This window comes from Haliotis rufescens, unplaced genomic scaffold, assembly GCF_023055435.1.
Source record: "Haliotis rufescens isolate VD_foot unplaced genomic scaffold, xgHalRufe1.0.p SCAF_11, whole genome shotgun sequence".
NCBI classification, from domain to species: domain Eukaryota; kingdom Metazoa; phylum Mollusca; class Gastropoda; order Lepetellida; family Haliotidae; genus Haliotis; species Haliotis rufescens.
The window spans coordinates 17479473-17494898 of record NW_025963791.1 but is presented as its reverse complement, the minus strand read 5'-3'; the positions used below and the strand labels follow the sequence as shown (position 1 = coordinate 17494898).

Genomic DNA, 15426 nt, shown 5'->3' with positions numbered 1-15426 from the left:
TTGCTAAAAGCGGCGTAAAACCATACTCACTCACTCACATATTGTAAACACAATATATATATATTGGTTTTGTCACGTTATGATACTTATAATACACTGACTGCAAATGATGTGACTATATTTGCATAATGATTATTTGCCCTTGTGTTTGCAGGAGACGGCCTATCTGGCGGACGCCTGTGATCTCTACACCCACATGGCGGCGGGGTACCAAAACAGGATTCCCGAAGAAGAAACTGAAACTGAAAGTAAGTACTTTCAAACAAATTATTGATGACCTCCCATTACCACAAGTTAAGAGTATAGTCGACCACTGGGAAGAGAGACTTCAGAAGCATTCTCATAGGTATCCTGTTGTCAGCCCTGATGGTTTCTACATTATATTTGTCTCTTCACGCTATGGAGAGAAAGACGTCTCAACAATTTAGTTCTTTATCTTTTGCCGTTATGTACTTGTCTAAAGCATGCAGGGTTACTATACCCGTTAAACAAGACGGGGTATGCCAAACCTCTATCAGCTGCTCTATAAGTAGTAAGCATATGTGGCCCAGCCGTGTAAGGCGCCACAATTCAGTTGCGTACCTATGATTGTGTGTTCGAATCCCGGTTCGCCCCGATTATGTTTCCAGGTTTGTCAGCACCACACCCGTGCTCGTGGGTTCCACTGAGATCTGCATCACTCCGGTTTTGTCTCCCAAATTAAGCTGACCCGCCGTGATATAACTGGAATACTGTTCAAGCGTTCTAAAACCAAATTCACTCACTCACTATGAGGAGAATTTGTCGCATGGATTAACAATGTACCGGGCCATGTTATGTACAATTATTGAATGTTCTTATATTCCAAGACTTTTTGGAGAATTTACGATTTTTTCGTCTTTTTGTTTGCTTTTGTAAACAGTTCCTTCTCTCTCAATGTCTCCTATAGGTTTCTACATGGATATGCAGGGTCGGAACTCTTCAATTCAAGAAGAACCTGAGGATCCATATTCCATGGCCCTACCCCCCAACCTCGGTACCGCTCCCCCTCCCCCTTTACAGCCACGGGCGACCAGACTCCCCCCAGTACCCAACAGGCCCAGACGTCAGTCAGCAGATGGTAGGTACTCTTTCGTCAATACCTTATGTGCCACCATAGGTACTATGTTCATCAGTATTAAACGTCAAACAGTCAGCATAAATGAATTCTTTCATTTTGATAAAAGCTATCATGAGATCCACTGCTAGGACTTTGCGGAAAATATACCATGATTATTTATCTTTGGCAGATAAAATTGTCATACGATTAGGGTTCACTATCGGAATTTTCTGACATTGCCCCTTTATGTGAAAATTTCAAGTGTTCCAAAAGTACACGCACACTTGCCCATACAATACAATGTTAAAATGCCCAATGTATTTGAAAATATTCCATAAAGAAATAATTTATTCAACATTTATAAATTAACTATCTCGAGGGTCCCTATTTCCTGTAATTTCGTTCCATAGAAAAATAATTTATTAAACATTAATAAATTATTTTTCACGAAACTGCTTTCCATTTCCCGTGTGATTGCACTGAAGTTTATAACTTGTCTTGCGTCCGCATTGTTTTATTGTGCGCTTTTGCAGTGAAAGCTTGTTACCTTGTTTTTGTTTACCATTGTCGGGACACCTGGTGTCCTCACTGATTTTCATATAATTTTCGCCGCTATTTGGCATTTTACGCCCAATTGAATCTGTTTCGGCAGAATATGGAGACTGATTATTCTCATACGTTGACGTCATATGTTTGATCGATGCATCGTTTTGGACGGTATAAGGTCAAGGACACGGCAGATACATTTTCTGACCTAGCATTGACACTCGGTTGTCTCGAAACCATGGATATCTCAGTGTGTTTGGTGATGCTTCAAGGTAACGAGGTTGTGCTTTATATATATATATTTGTTTTGTCACGAGGTAATGTTGTTATATGTTGTAGACAGAAGTGTAGAATGTAATGTCATGCACATGTATGTTGTATCCGCACATTCATATTTACCCCTGTATACACCATTGCTTATGTTATTGTTTCCTTTGTTTCTACGTTTTTTTGTTTTTCCGTTTTATTGTTTCTACGTTTTATCGTTTCTACGTTTTATTGTTTTTCCGTTTTATTGTTTCTACGTTTTATTTTTCTCCGTTTTATTGTTTCTACGTTTTATTGTTTCTACGAGTAAATTAAGTCTCAAGTTACCTATGTATTTAGTAAAAAGTTCAAATTGACTGTGGATCGGGTGGGTACAATGACTGAGTACTACTTGAAAGTGTATCCACTTGCGAACATCAACCAGCAGCTGGAACGAACTGATTTTACTACGTATCTATGCCAGCTATATCGTTGATTGTTGGCAGCGGGCCACACTATTCATGGAGGGCCCTGAACAGTTATAATATTGCTTATGTTTTAATACCTGTAACGTGGGAGCTATATCAATCTCAAGCTTTATAACATCATGGATACGGCGGGGACTGGGACCCCAGTCACACACGAGGAAACTAATAAACCGGAACATCATAATACCATCATGATCAATAAACCTCGTACGTTACACACAATCAGAAACTCATATCTCTCAAAGCGATTTTAATATGAGGAAACATGTTGGTTAAGTAATCCCCAGAGGACCACTGCTGAAGTCCACGTCTAGCAATACAATTGTGTGACAATGTATATGGCTCACGTCCATATATACTGAACAAACTATGTCAGGTGCCTTGAATATTTTAGGGGATATTTTGGGTTGTGAAGACTGAGCACACAATTTCATAAAAAAATGTCCAACAAAATATTCATGATCCCTAACCGTTTGTGTTCAGTATATCTGGAACATGTCTGGATCGACTGAAACATCTTCTTATTTAAATCATTAACTGCAAGGATGTGGCAACAAACGTACTGTTATGCCAAACATATCCAATATGATGAACTACAGGACATGCACTCAAACAGACATGAAATGTGTTTCAGTAAAACGGGCGACATATCAAAGCACGCCTGTAGTGGGACCTAGTACGGATAGTGGTAGGAAATTTTGTGTGTTTCAATTCGTCAAGATGATTTTCCTTAATAAAATTAGAGAATCTCACTCAAGTGTCTTCTGAGATCGAATATATCAAGACGAATTGATAAAAGTTACAATATGGCTTGTTGAGGATGTTCATACTTCTATCAATAAAGTATTAATCTTGATATATTTGAGCTTGGAAGACACGTGAGTGAGATTCAGTTTATCATCCAAGATTATTCTTCCATTTTTTGTTTGTAAACAATAATATCCAGGATGTTGCGTGTAAATAGTACAGCTTCAGCGCCAGAGACATTAGTGATATAATTGGATTGTGACGTCATGGTAACGATGACGTCACAATGGTCAGTAAAGCATAATGGTGCAATTTCACCTAAGCGATATCTCCTGTGGAAGCCCGTTTTGGATGATAAAACTATTTCAACGCCATATACAAACGTAAAGTGATTCTTCAAAACTATAGATGATATCTTTCACATCATGATCTAATGCAGAAATATACATTGAAATTATATCCAGTGAGCTGCCTATCTACACACACCTCTAATCTTTTCTGTTCCTGTCTTAATCACAACGGGATAGCTGAGTTGGTAAAGGGTCTCCCGGCACACAGAAAACCACATTTTCATTTTCCGCCTTGACTCTGTACTTGAAGACAGTTCTTGATATGGTTCGTCATTTGTTTCAAGCAGTTTACCCTACACTCTGCATGACGTTGTATTTTTCTGAATGGGCATCTTAACACTGGGCGAATGTTTTCTTGTGTATAACCCCCACATTGCTTTGACAATGTTCCTGCACTTTCTTTTTCACATCTAACCTGTCATCACAATTCCTGCCATTCTTCTGAATTACCTGATCACCCGTCTGCACTTGCCTCATCTATGTCAATATGTAAGTTTCACTAATGCGAAGATTCGCTATAGTCAAAGGCAAAAGTAACAGTGATGATGTTCACCTTTAGTCACGAAAACGAAAATCGTACATGTGTTATTTTTCGGTGAAGGTTTCATTTGAACTGGTGTTTAATTGAGGTGAATTTTGACCCCTTAAGTTTTATAGAGATGTAAAGCTCTAATAACTCAAAATATGACGATATATTTCAAACGGGCAGCAAGCTTTATGTTATTTACACTATCCATGGTGACCTGTCTAATTATTTCAGTTTCCATCATATTGTTCATAATATTGAGTGAGTGAGATGGGGTTAACGACGCTTTATACAGTATTCAAGTCACATGACGGCGTGTCAGCTAAATATGGGAGGAAAGGCCGAAGTCATGCATGTCTCAGATGTTTACCACTTCGATGAAACCCACGAGCACGGATGTGGTGCTGATAAACCTAGAAACATAATCGGGGTGAACCGGGATTCGAACCCACAGTCATAGGTTTCTGGCGTGCCAAAGGGGCGCAACTTTGCCTTAGACGACTGGGTCATCATCATATATACACATATAATTTACTATATCATAATTATTACAAAAAAATCATCTTCAGTTTTCAATAAGTGAACATGATCTCAGTTACTTTTGCTTCTTTGTATTCCTAACCGGTATATGCACTTCTCAACGCTGTAGCATCTAATCCGTGTTCTGTGTTCGTCTGCACGTAATCACCTGCACACCTTGCATCACCCTGCTATTTCGTTAGCACCTGTCATATAGATATGTTCTCTGGGCGATGTCAACGTTTCTCTTCTCCTGTAGCGGCGTGTGCTCCAGCATCACGCCCCTCCCAACCGACCGCACCCCGATTGACGAGAGTTAATTCTGAACGAGCTTCAGGACATGCACCTATTCATGATTCTGAACCAAGGTCCATGACACTGCCAGCAGGATTAACACCCTCTGTTCTTATGGGTATAGTAGAGGACGAAAGTACGTATCCATGACGTGTCTATTCATCTGATTGTCTAAAGTTCACTTTCCACACATAGGGGATTGGCTGGGTAACCTGGTGGTGAAGGATACCCACGAGATCCGTGTTCAATCTCTTGCAATTCGTTAAGTCTTTGTGTTCCGCATTGAAATTCATGAACAAAATCCCGGAAAGGCATATAGAACCTACTTCGGCCATTCATTTCATTATAAAAATCCTTATTTAAAAGGATCATCTACAGCTCTTATGGTCTAAGTTTGTTTTCCCTTTTTATCCAAGATATGCAGCTCAACCGTCAACCAATATATCGTATACATAATGTATATTCCATGAGCATGAATTATTACTCAACTCATCACACATTATAACCCTCTGAAACTAAGTACTCATCCACTGTCTTATCGTCATTACCTCATGCAAATGGAAAAAGGTTTTAAAATCTCAATGATGTTTGCAGAGGCGCTACCACGAGTTGCAATGGGTTCCACAAGTCAAAATGAACTCTTGGAGATAATGGACGGTGTTAAGGAAGGTAACTTCAACCCTCACGAAGCCCTCATGCTGTTCAAAGCCTGGCAACAAAGGAACGGGGAACGACAATCCAAGTCCTTCAAACAAAGACAGGTAACGATAGACAGAAGTAGGTTGGAGGTTTTAGGTTTTAGCTTGGCGGTTTTAGGTTTTAGCTTGGGGGTTGGAGGTTTTAGGTTTTAGCTTGGTTGGAGGTTACAGATTTTTGCTGGGAGGTCGGAGGTTTTAGGATAGAGCTTGGGGGTTGAAGGTTTTAGTTTTTTCGCTTTGGGGTTTTAGCTGGAGGTTGGAAGTTTTAGGTTTTAGCTAAGGGGTTGTGGTTTTAGGTTGGAGGTTTTAGGTTTTAGCTAAGGGGTTGTGGTTTTAGGTTTTAGGTTGGAGGTTTTAGCTTGGAGATTGGAGGTTGTAGCTGAGAGGTTGGAGGTTTTAGCTTGGAGATTTGAGGTTGTAGCTGAGAGGTTGGAGGTTTTAAATTTTAGCTGGGAGGTTGGAGGTTTTAGCTTGGAGATTGGAGGTTGTAGCTGAGAGGTTGGAGGTTTTAGCTTGGAGATACGGGTTGTAGCTGAGAGGTTGGAGGTTTTAGCTTGGAGATTGGAGGTTGTAGCTGAGAGGTTGGAGGTTTTAGCTTGGAGATTGGAGGTTGTAGCTGAGAGGTTGGAGGTTTTAGCTTGGAGATTGGAGGTTGGAGGTTATAGATTTTAGCTGGGATGTCGGATGTTTTAGGTTAGAGCTTGGGGGTTGGAGGTTTCAGATTTTAGCTTAGAGGTTTTAGATTTTAGCTGGAAGGTTTTAGGTTTCAGCATGGAGGTTGGAAGTTTTATGTTTTAGCTAAGGGGTTGGGGGTTTTAGGTTTTAGCTAGGAGTCTAAAGATTTTAGCTGGAAGGTTTATGATGGATGTATGTTTTTATGATTTACACAGCCCTTCTTTCCATAGCTGTGTGTACGCGGGGTGATCTCCCCTGTACAAGGTCCGTGCAGGTGTACCTGTATATTAGCGGACCTTTGAGTTTCCTCATAGAAAGAGGACGGGCAGTGGGACTAGGACTTACGTTTATGACATTATGACATCAACTGATAACACTTATAAGGAAAATTAAACAGCCATTATTCATTTGCTGTCCGCGTGCTGTCTCCTCTAGCTTGGGAATAGTAAACCCTTGCCCTTCAGGGTGTTATCAGAGTGTCAGATCAGTCTGTCCAACACAACGATACACATGTCGGCCTGAGATAGGAGATCCACTTGAAAGATTCATTTCAAAGTTACCCCTGAAGATCCGAGTCAGAATTGTTCATGCTTGTCGTAAGAGGCGACTAACGGGATTGGGTGGTCAGACTCGCTGACTTGGTTGATGCATGTCATCGTATCCCCATAGCGTGGATCGATGCACGTGTTGTCAATCACTGGAGTTTCTCGTCCAGACTTTATTATTTACAGACCGCCCACATATAGCTGGAATGTTGCTGGGTGCAGCAATAAGCAGGAAACAAGGAAACATTTCAAAGTGGTAGAGGTTGTAGCAGATGGGTTTGTGCATTAACGGCATCTAATATACATTCGACGTGTCAGCCTAACATTAGAGGTCATCTGAGGGGAGTTAGTGAGGAGCTTTTATCAGAATTACAGTTACATAACTAAGTGGCGGATGAGTATGGAGCACTTGAGCTCCAAGCTGGTGGTAGACGTTTACAACTTTGGTGCTGACCCACCAATGATCCTACATGGCTCTCATCTTGGATTCGATCACACATAACTGGGTTAATGGTTAAGGCGATGGCTCGTCCAGAATCCGTGGATTTGATTCCCAACATTGGAACAACATTTCTGGTGGTGGAGAAACTCTACTCACTCACTCCCAGATATAGATAACTCCTGTCAGTTGAGGCTACTTCTCATGTTGATACATGCATCATTATGTTCATCAGAATACTCTGCGGATGATGCGCGAAGAGTACAACACTGTTATCGACACCGTGACGCAGACGGCCGATCAGATGTCCAAGAAGACCAGCAGACCGGGCTTCTTCGCCAGACTCATCAGCAAGCGCCAGAAGACGCCAAGACACGTGCCTCAGATATCAGTACGTATGTGTGTGTTTGTTGGTTTGCTGTTTAAACGCCGGACACAGCAATGTTCCAGCTATATGACGGCTTGTAAACAATCGAGTCTGGGCCAGACAATCCACTGATTGATACTGTGAGCGACAATCCACCTTATCGGGGTACGATGACACGCAATCGACCAAGTCACCGAGCCTGCCCACTCGATCCCTATCCGTGCTTGCTGTGGTCCGGACTAATGCCGGTTCTATTGAGCTGATCAACACAGCTGCCGCAGTTTAACTCCAAGCCGACCAGTCTTTGTTTTATCACCTTAATGCCGAGCGCCAGAAAAGTACATTTCATAAGGATCGTATAGATTGCATGCATCGCTCCAATGTTGAATAAAAATGTATGGATACAAGGTTGTATAGAAACGTATTGGTACAAAGTTGCATAGAAATATATGGATACATAGTTGTCTTGTAATGTATGGTACATAGTTGTATAGGAATGTATCGGTACATAGTTGTATAGGTATGTATGGTACATAGTTGTATAGGAATATATGGTACATAGTTGTATAGGAATGTATGGTACATAGTTGTATAGGAATGTATGGTACATAGTTGTATAGAAATATATGGTACATAGTTGTATAGGAATATATGGTACATAGTTGTACAGGAATGTATGGTACATAGTTTTATAGGAATATATGGGAACAGAGTTGTATAGGAATGTATGGTACACAGTTTTTAGGAATGCATGGTACTTACTTGTATAGGAATATATGGTACATAGTTGTACAGGAATGTATGGTACATAGTTGTATAGGGATATATCGGGACAGAGTTGTATAGAAACGTATGTATACTTTCATCATGATGGGAGTGGTATTAGGAACATGTCATGGGTATCTGCCACGTGTTGCAGGACCCAATCGTCTCCCGGTCAACCCGAAGAGGAAACACCATTTCGGCCAATGTTGTGTCGGGAACCCGATTCAGCACCTTGAGCACGACTAGTGAGTACATCATCTCAAAGACTCGTGTTGCAAATAGAAAGAAAACAGCTTCTAGATAAGCGCCTGCCCGTAGCCCCGTGTCAGGTAGATCTTGTGTCGGACCGTAGTTCTTAATGAGGGCCTGAACAGTTGGTCGGAGCCGCAGCTTCTTAAGTCTGCGCACCCTGATGGCTAATCGCTTTGCAGATACAGTAGACTACGGTTAAAACGAACACGCTTATAACGAACTGACGGATATAACGAACTTACTTTTTGTTCCCTACTATTTGCTGTAGTTATGCTGTATATATGCCTATAACGAACTACGGTTATAACGAACTAAAATTAGTAGTCCCTTTGAGTTCGTTATAACCGTAGTTTACTGTACATGTAATCACTTGGCCAACATCTACCCACTCGAAGTGCACTCGGTGACGGCAGCTATTTCAGGAAGTCGTTCGTGCATAGTTCAGGTAGTAAAAGTAACGTTGTCACATGTGACAATAGTGTGATAAATAATACTGCAGTGAGCAGTTTATACAGGCGAAAGATACCCTTCAAGTTTACAGGATCAGCAATGCAATCTGAAAAGTAAGATTGGAGATTGCTTGCCTGTTTGCCGCACACCTGGTTTCCAGTGGTCCTTTCGTGCAGTTTTCCCCGCTGTTTTGCCTCCGGCCCCCACTGGAATCTGTTTGGTCGGATAATCGAGACTGGTTGTTTTCTGGTGTTGACGTTGTATATTTAGCAAACAGGTTAGAACTGTCACGTGATTAATACTTTATTGGTTAGCTGGGAACTGTTTATAAACTGTATGTCAATTTCACGACATATTGTTTTTGTATAACAACAGCATGCTATTTCACAAGTATACGGATTACCAGTACATGTCCCGTTGTACAGTCAAGTCCCGTTAATCCGACATTGTTGGTGGCATATTATGTCGGATTAACGAGTATGTCGGATAAACGAAATTAGGTAGTATCTACGTTCGTGATCGAAAATTGGACAACTACACGATAGATAATGATACGAACACGTGATAAAAAAAAGAAAAAGGAAATAATCATATTGTTGTGTTACACTGTCAGCAGAATATGTTTTCTTATCATGCAACCTCTAAAGTTTAACACAAAACTAGTGTTACGGACTGTATGACTGATTCAAAATACTTTCTAAAGCATAGTTTGGGGTGGAAGTCACCAATTTAAACTAGTGTCGCCATGCTTAAGAAAGCTGGGGTTTTTTAGTGGCTAATGTCGACTTCCTGTTAGTAATTTCATTGGTCGGTCAGTTCGCGAAAGGTCGTTCTGACGTGACCTGTAATGGGATGTCCTCAGCGGAAGCGAGAACTTGTAGCCGATTTTAATGAGATTGAGGTAGTCTAGGCATGTGATTAATCCTGTTTCTTTAAAGCAGTAATTGTTTAGTGTTAAGTATGTTTATCTCTGCAGCCGTTGAAATATTCAGCTACTCGCCGACTCGTCTCGCAACAAAACACGGGGCTGTGTACTAGTAATTTGTTCTTGATGAGTGAGTGATTGAGTATGGTTTTACGCCACTTTTAGCAATATTCAAACAATATCACGGCGGGGGACACCAGAAAAAAGGGCTTCACACATTGTGCCCAGGTGGGGAATCGAACCCGTGTCTTCGGCGTGATTAGCGAACGCTTTAACCACTAGGCTACCCCACTGCCCCTTGTTCTTGATGAATAGTAGCCCGACCTCATTTTCTTTCTATTTTCGACACTTCAATGCATTCATCATTAAATGTTGTCATTTTTCAAGGGTATGATTTAGCTTCGTCATTGCGATATCTATTTTCCAAAGAGTCCACAGAAGTAATGACAACATAATATATGCACATGTAGCTAATGGTATGTAGTCTGCACATTCATACACAGATAATATTTTGTGTCTTACACCAGTATTCAAACCTACAAAAACAAAAGCGACAGAAACCATTTCCAGCGACAAAACCAGATTCCCACCATATTCTAAACAGGTGTTTATGAATCCCGTGTCCCGTTCCACACGTGGCAGCCGTCACAAACACATGCAAAGTCCAGTCAATTGTTCATCTGAAAAAATAAAAAAATTAACTTTCTTAGTCTCACCAGTCGTTATGGTAATCTGAAGGCACGTGCCTGACGGACTGATGAATCACACCAATGAAGTGTCTCTCTAAGGTCCCGGATGTAGGAGGTTATGCTGTAAAGATGTATTTCCTTGGGGAAAATTATAGTTAATACTTTCCTCAATGACTATGTAAGAAAGTCACAGTATGTAAATATAACTGTTTTTGTATATCTGGTATATTTAGGTTTACATACTTGATATATATACTACTCAAAAGAGGTTAAGGAACATCACATTCTTTCAAATGGCTACAGCTCATCTCTCATGCCATAACAGATTAACTCGATAGTCACATGTAAGAATTGTGTGTTCCTTAACTTCTTTTGAGTAGTATAGTGACAGTTACAATAACTGGGGCTTTACTTCACAGTCTCAGGGCTTTACTGGGGCTTTACTTCAGGTATGCTTGAGTACTAAATGTCCTCCTTATTTTCTTCCATAGGTTCATCCAGTTCTTCGTCCAGGGATAGTACAGTCAGCATGGACAATACTGACCCGTTCAGCACCAGTGATGAGAGCGAGGTAATAGTTTTCATTTCAACATTTGAGTACCTGGGTTGTACGGACTGTAACGATTCACCGATATATCGATGCATCGTGATACTATGTATCGATATATATATCAGCTGTAGGCAGGGGAAGGATATTCTATGGCCTAAAAATAACACGTAAATGATTTTTACAAACTTTAAAGAGGAGATGAATATGGAATTACGGTAGCACTTCGGAAAGACTTGTGTGGTGTTTGTGTATTGTAAGGTGTATCGTATTTCGACACAGTGGGTCGTTTCAGTCACAGTACACTCAACATTGGCATCATCCTGGTTTACTTGCGACGTTTTATCTTAATGCATTTGGTGGCAATTGGTAAATCGATGTAACTAACACTGGAGATATACTCTGCAAAAAAAGAAACGCAAAAGTAGTAAAATCGTAAATATCTGACAGTGTTTTGCCGACATCCATACAAAGTTAATACCACAAATGAATTGGTCATTGCTGAATGGATTGGAATTGATTTGTGTCGAAGAAAATTAGGTACTTAAAAAATTTGGTAAAAGTTTAAAAATCGAAAAAACACAACGTGAGAGCCTGGCGCCGAAACACACCAACATGACATGCACGTGTAACATCACTTGTTGGGTTTTCATTTGCATGTCGGTATACGGTATTCGCGCTAGACGACCAGTTCGAGGTCTCATTTTGACGGACCTGCATCGTCGGCGGCGACATCAATGGTGTCAAGGTCACAGAGTGTGGCCACAACTGAGATGGACACAAGTTTGGTTCAGTGACGAGTCACGTTTTATGCCTCGCCGTCGTGTTTACAGGCGTCTCGGGGAACGTTATGCACGAATCTACATACAGGAAGTGTACAGTTTTGATGGTGGTAGTGTGATGATGCGGCCAGCCATCTCCTACACTGGTAGAACAGACTTGGTGCAAGTTCTGGGGAATTAAACGGTACAATGTTACACGGATGAGATTCTTCGTCCACACATCCTTCCCTGTATGCAACAAGCGAAAGTTATATTCCAACAAGACAACGCCAGACCTCAAACGCCAAGACTGACAACAGCCTTTTTCAGGAATCACAATATCCAGGTTCTGCCATGTCCCTCCACGACTCCAGATTTAAACCCACTCGAACATATACAGGATGCACTGGATCAACGACTGTGAACATGTCAGCAACAATCACAGAACCTCCGGCAGTTGGCACAAGCACTGCAGGCAGAGTGGGTGAACAATCCCCAGGCCACAATTCGGGATCTGATTGCTTCCATGGGACGACGATGTCAGTCAGTTTTAGACTCTAATGGTGGCCATACAGTGGGAGAGTGAGTGAGTTGGATGTAACACTGCATTTAACATTATTCCAGTTATATCACGGCCTGTCAGCTTAATGTGGGAGGAAAGCCCGACGTGATGCAGGTCTCAGACGTTTACCACTTCGGTGAAACCTACGAGCACAGGTATGGTGCTGACAAACCTAGAAACATAATCGGGGCGAACCGGGATTCGAACCCGCAATCATAAGTTTCTGGCGTGCTCAAGGGACGCAACTCTGCACAGCTAATCGCGGCGCCTCAGGCGACTGGGCCACCCGTGTCCCCGGTCATACAAGATATTGAGAGCAGCTTACCTTCACCTTGAAAATATACTTTTTTGGGTGTGCCATATGGTACGTGGCTCAATGCCAAAGATGTGTGCCAATTTTGAACAATCGTTTACCATCTGATGATTATTTGTATGATATATAACATATACATCTAAAATCAATTTTGCGTTCCATTTTTTGCTGTGTATATTTCAATTTGCGCATGTGCATGATGGTTTATCATTCATTCGTAACATTGCTTTTAATGAACGTTACACTCAAGCGCTATCTAATGTCAGAATATAATCACAGAATTATACACAGATACTTTGCATGGTCAAAATCGGTTATTTATGTATTTTCTTGTCTCAATTTGATATGCCTGAGGTAACATTGCAAGTAGTCCAACACAGTCCCCATACCCACATTCAACCTAGCAACTCCGGATCACATGTTCTGTCATTAGTCATGTCGTGATAAAAATAGGTAAGAAATCATCGTCATGAAGAGAAATTATGTTCGTATTTATTTCTTTATATATGTGTATAGATTTATGAAGTATATAAATTTCCATCAATAGCTGAATTGTGACGATTAGGGAATAAATTATGACTTCTCATGACTATTGAAATATGATGCTGTCAAGTTTTGACCTGAAATACAGCAACCAACTTAGCAAGGGGACAGTAATCAACTAAACAAGGGGTACACTAACCAACTTAGCAAGGGGACAGTAATCAACTTTACACGGGGTACAATAAACAACTTAGCAAGGGGTACAGTAATCAACTAAACAAGGGGTGCACTAACCAACTTAGCAAGGGGTACAGTAATCAACTGAACAAGGGGTACAGCAACCAACTTAGCAAGGGATACAGTTATCAACTTAACAAGGGGTACAATAACCAACTTAGCAAGGGATACAGTTATCAACTTAACAAGGGGTACAATAACCAACTTAGCAAGGGATACAGTTATCAACTTAACAGGGGGTACAGCAACCAACTTAGCAATGGATACAGTTATCAACTTAACAAGGGGTACAGCAACCAACTTAGCAAGGGATACAGTTATCAACTTAACAAGGGGTACAATAACCAACTAAGCAAGGGATACAGTTATCAACCTAACAAGGGGTACAGCAACCAACTTAGCATTAATGATATGATTCACAGGACACGATGGCACACAATCAGCCAGGTCATACATTTTTAACCACCGTCTATGTCGGCTCTTGAGACAAGATTCGTATACCGGGGCCCGTTGCACGAAGCGATCTTAGCGCTTGACTATCGTATGTTATGGGAGTTACGATCATCTTAACGCTAAGATCGCTTTATGGAACGGGGCCCTAGGACCTCATCAGCCCACGAATCATCACGGAGACACTGATCTTAGTGGATGATTTAGTATATGTCATACATTAACATACCATCCAAAAACGTGTCATTAGAAAACAGCGGCTATTACGCTAAGTTGACAAAATGTAACTAAACAGCTAAACATTCCCACTTTACCAACAGTCTGAACAAAGACGTGGTGTAACTTATCGGAGACAAACCAACTCAACGAGGTCCCTTAACCAAGAAAAGGTGAGGGGACAGTGAAAGGACCCCCAAGTTACAGGTGTCACACAAAGTCCTTATTAACTAGGCCACGTAGGAAAACATATTTATGTTTGCATTTATGATCGAAAATGTTTCGCAAACCAATCAGATGAGAACTATTGTGAGTTACGGATCCGTAGTTTGTCATGATGATGAGCCAGAAAGTCAGTTATGGTGACAATATACAATCATTCTTAACATGTGCTCATGTTTATCTTCTAAAAGCATGCTGACCACCTAGTACAATCGCCACAATGTACATGTAGGAGGCGTTCCAAGATCATTATGGTGGTGTTGACTGATTACATGCCAGTGATTAAACTGATCCTACAACCGATATCTATAATGCCAACATTACGTACATTTCCAATGCTTTGAATTCGAAGGAAGCGGGCGTTCATGTAGATTACAATGGCCTCCGTTACTCTGTGTGTGACCCCTGGGACGTGGGCTTATAACTGTCAGTGTGTGTCCCCGTGTTCCCCTTTCTGTCGGTGTTACCTCTAACATGTCAACGTCCATACATGTATTCTTCTCAGTGCACACCAGTCTCCGGCTATCTGAACACTTCTGATGGCTCTCCTCCTCCTTTACACGGTCGTGCATGCGTCAATATCACGTGTAACGCACAAAGTTGTATATCAAAGTTGTATATTTTCTTATCTCAGGTTTTATCATATCGATCGTTCTCCATCTATTGTAAAAATGCATATAAACACCTTCATTTCATCAGAGCACGCTTACAATAACTGTTTTCATGCTTCAGCTGCTTGTGCCTGCTGTTATGCTTCATAACCTGTATATCTGCTTCAGTGATCCTGCTGGCGAGGCTAACTATGTTAATAGCTGCATGTGAGCTATGTACTAGACCAATTGTACCGTGCATTTGAAAGAAAATGTCCTGTATGTGTGTTTCCCCCAAAGAAGTCCCGTGTTTAACATGGGAAATAAACGTCCGTCTTGGTTTGCTCACAAACGGTCCCAGGTATGCCTCATCCTCCTTCAAGTTGCTGCCGCAGGTGTGTTTTACTTCGAGCACGTAATTGGACAGAATTGAGGCCAAAGTAAAT

The 15426-nt window shown here is 41.2% G+C and overlaps 1 protein-coding gene across 4 annotated transcripts in view; it reads left to right on the top strand.

The window, feature by feature from the left end:
* Nucleotides 1–15426, top strand: part of LOC124152031 (phosphoinositide 3-kinase adapter protein 1-like) — a 39699-nt gene that overhangs the window by 21967 nt on the left and 2306 nt on the right. For 2 of the 4 annotated variants that reach the window (XM_046524752.2, XM_046524753.2), the window contains exons 7-15: nt 155–248; nt 929–1099; nt 2993–3046; nt 4760–4930; nt 5389–5555; nt 7387–7542; nt 8438–8528; nt 11091–11170; nt 14273–14341. In XM_046524752.2, the coding sequence (XP_046380708.1) occupies nt 155–248; nt 929–1099; nt 2993–3046; nt 4760–4930; nt 5389–5555; nt 7387–7542; nt 8438–8528; nt 11091–11170; nt 14273–14341 (1053 nt within the window). The remainder of the gene's footprint in view (nt 1–154; nt 249–928; nt 1100–2992; nt 3047–4759; nt 4931–5388; nt 5556–7386; nt 7543–8437; nt 8529–11090; nt 11171–14272; nt 14342–15426) is intronic. The other 2 variants (XM_046524754.2, XM_046524755.2) reach the window with 2 other exon arrangements.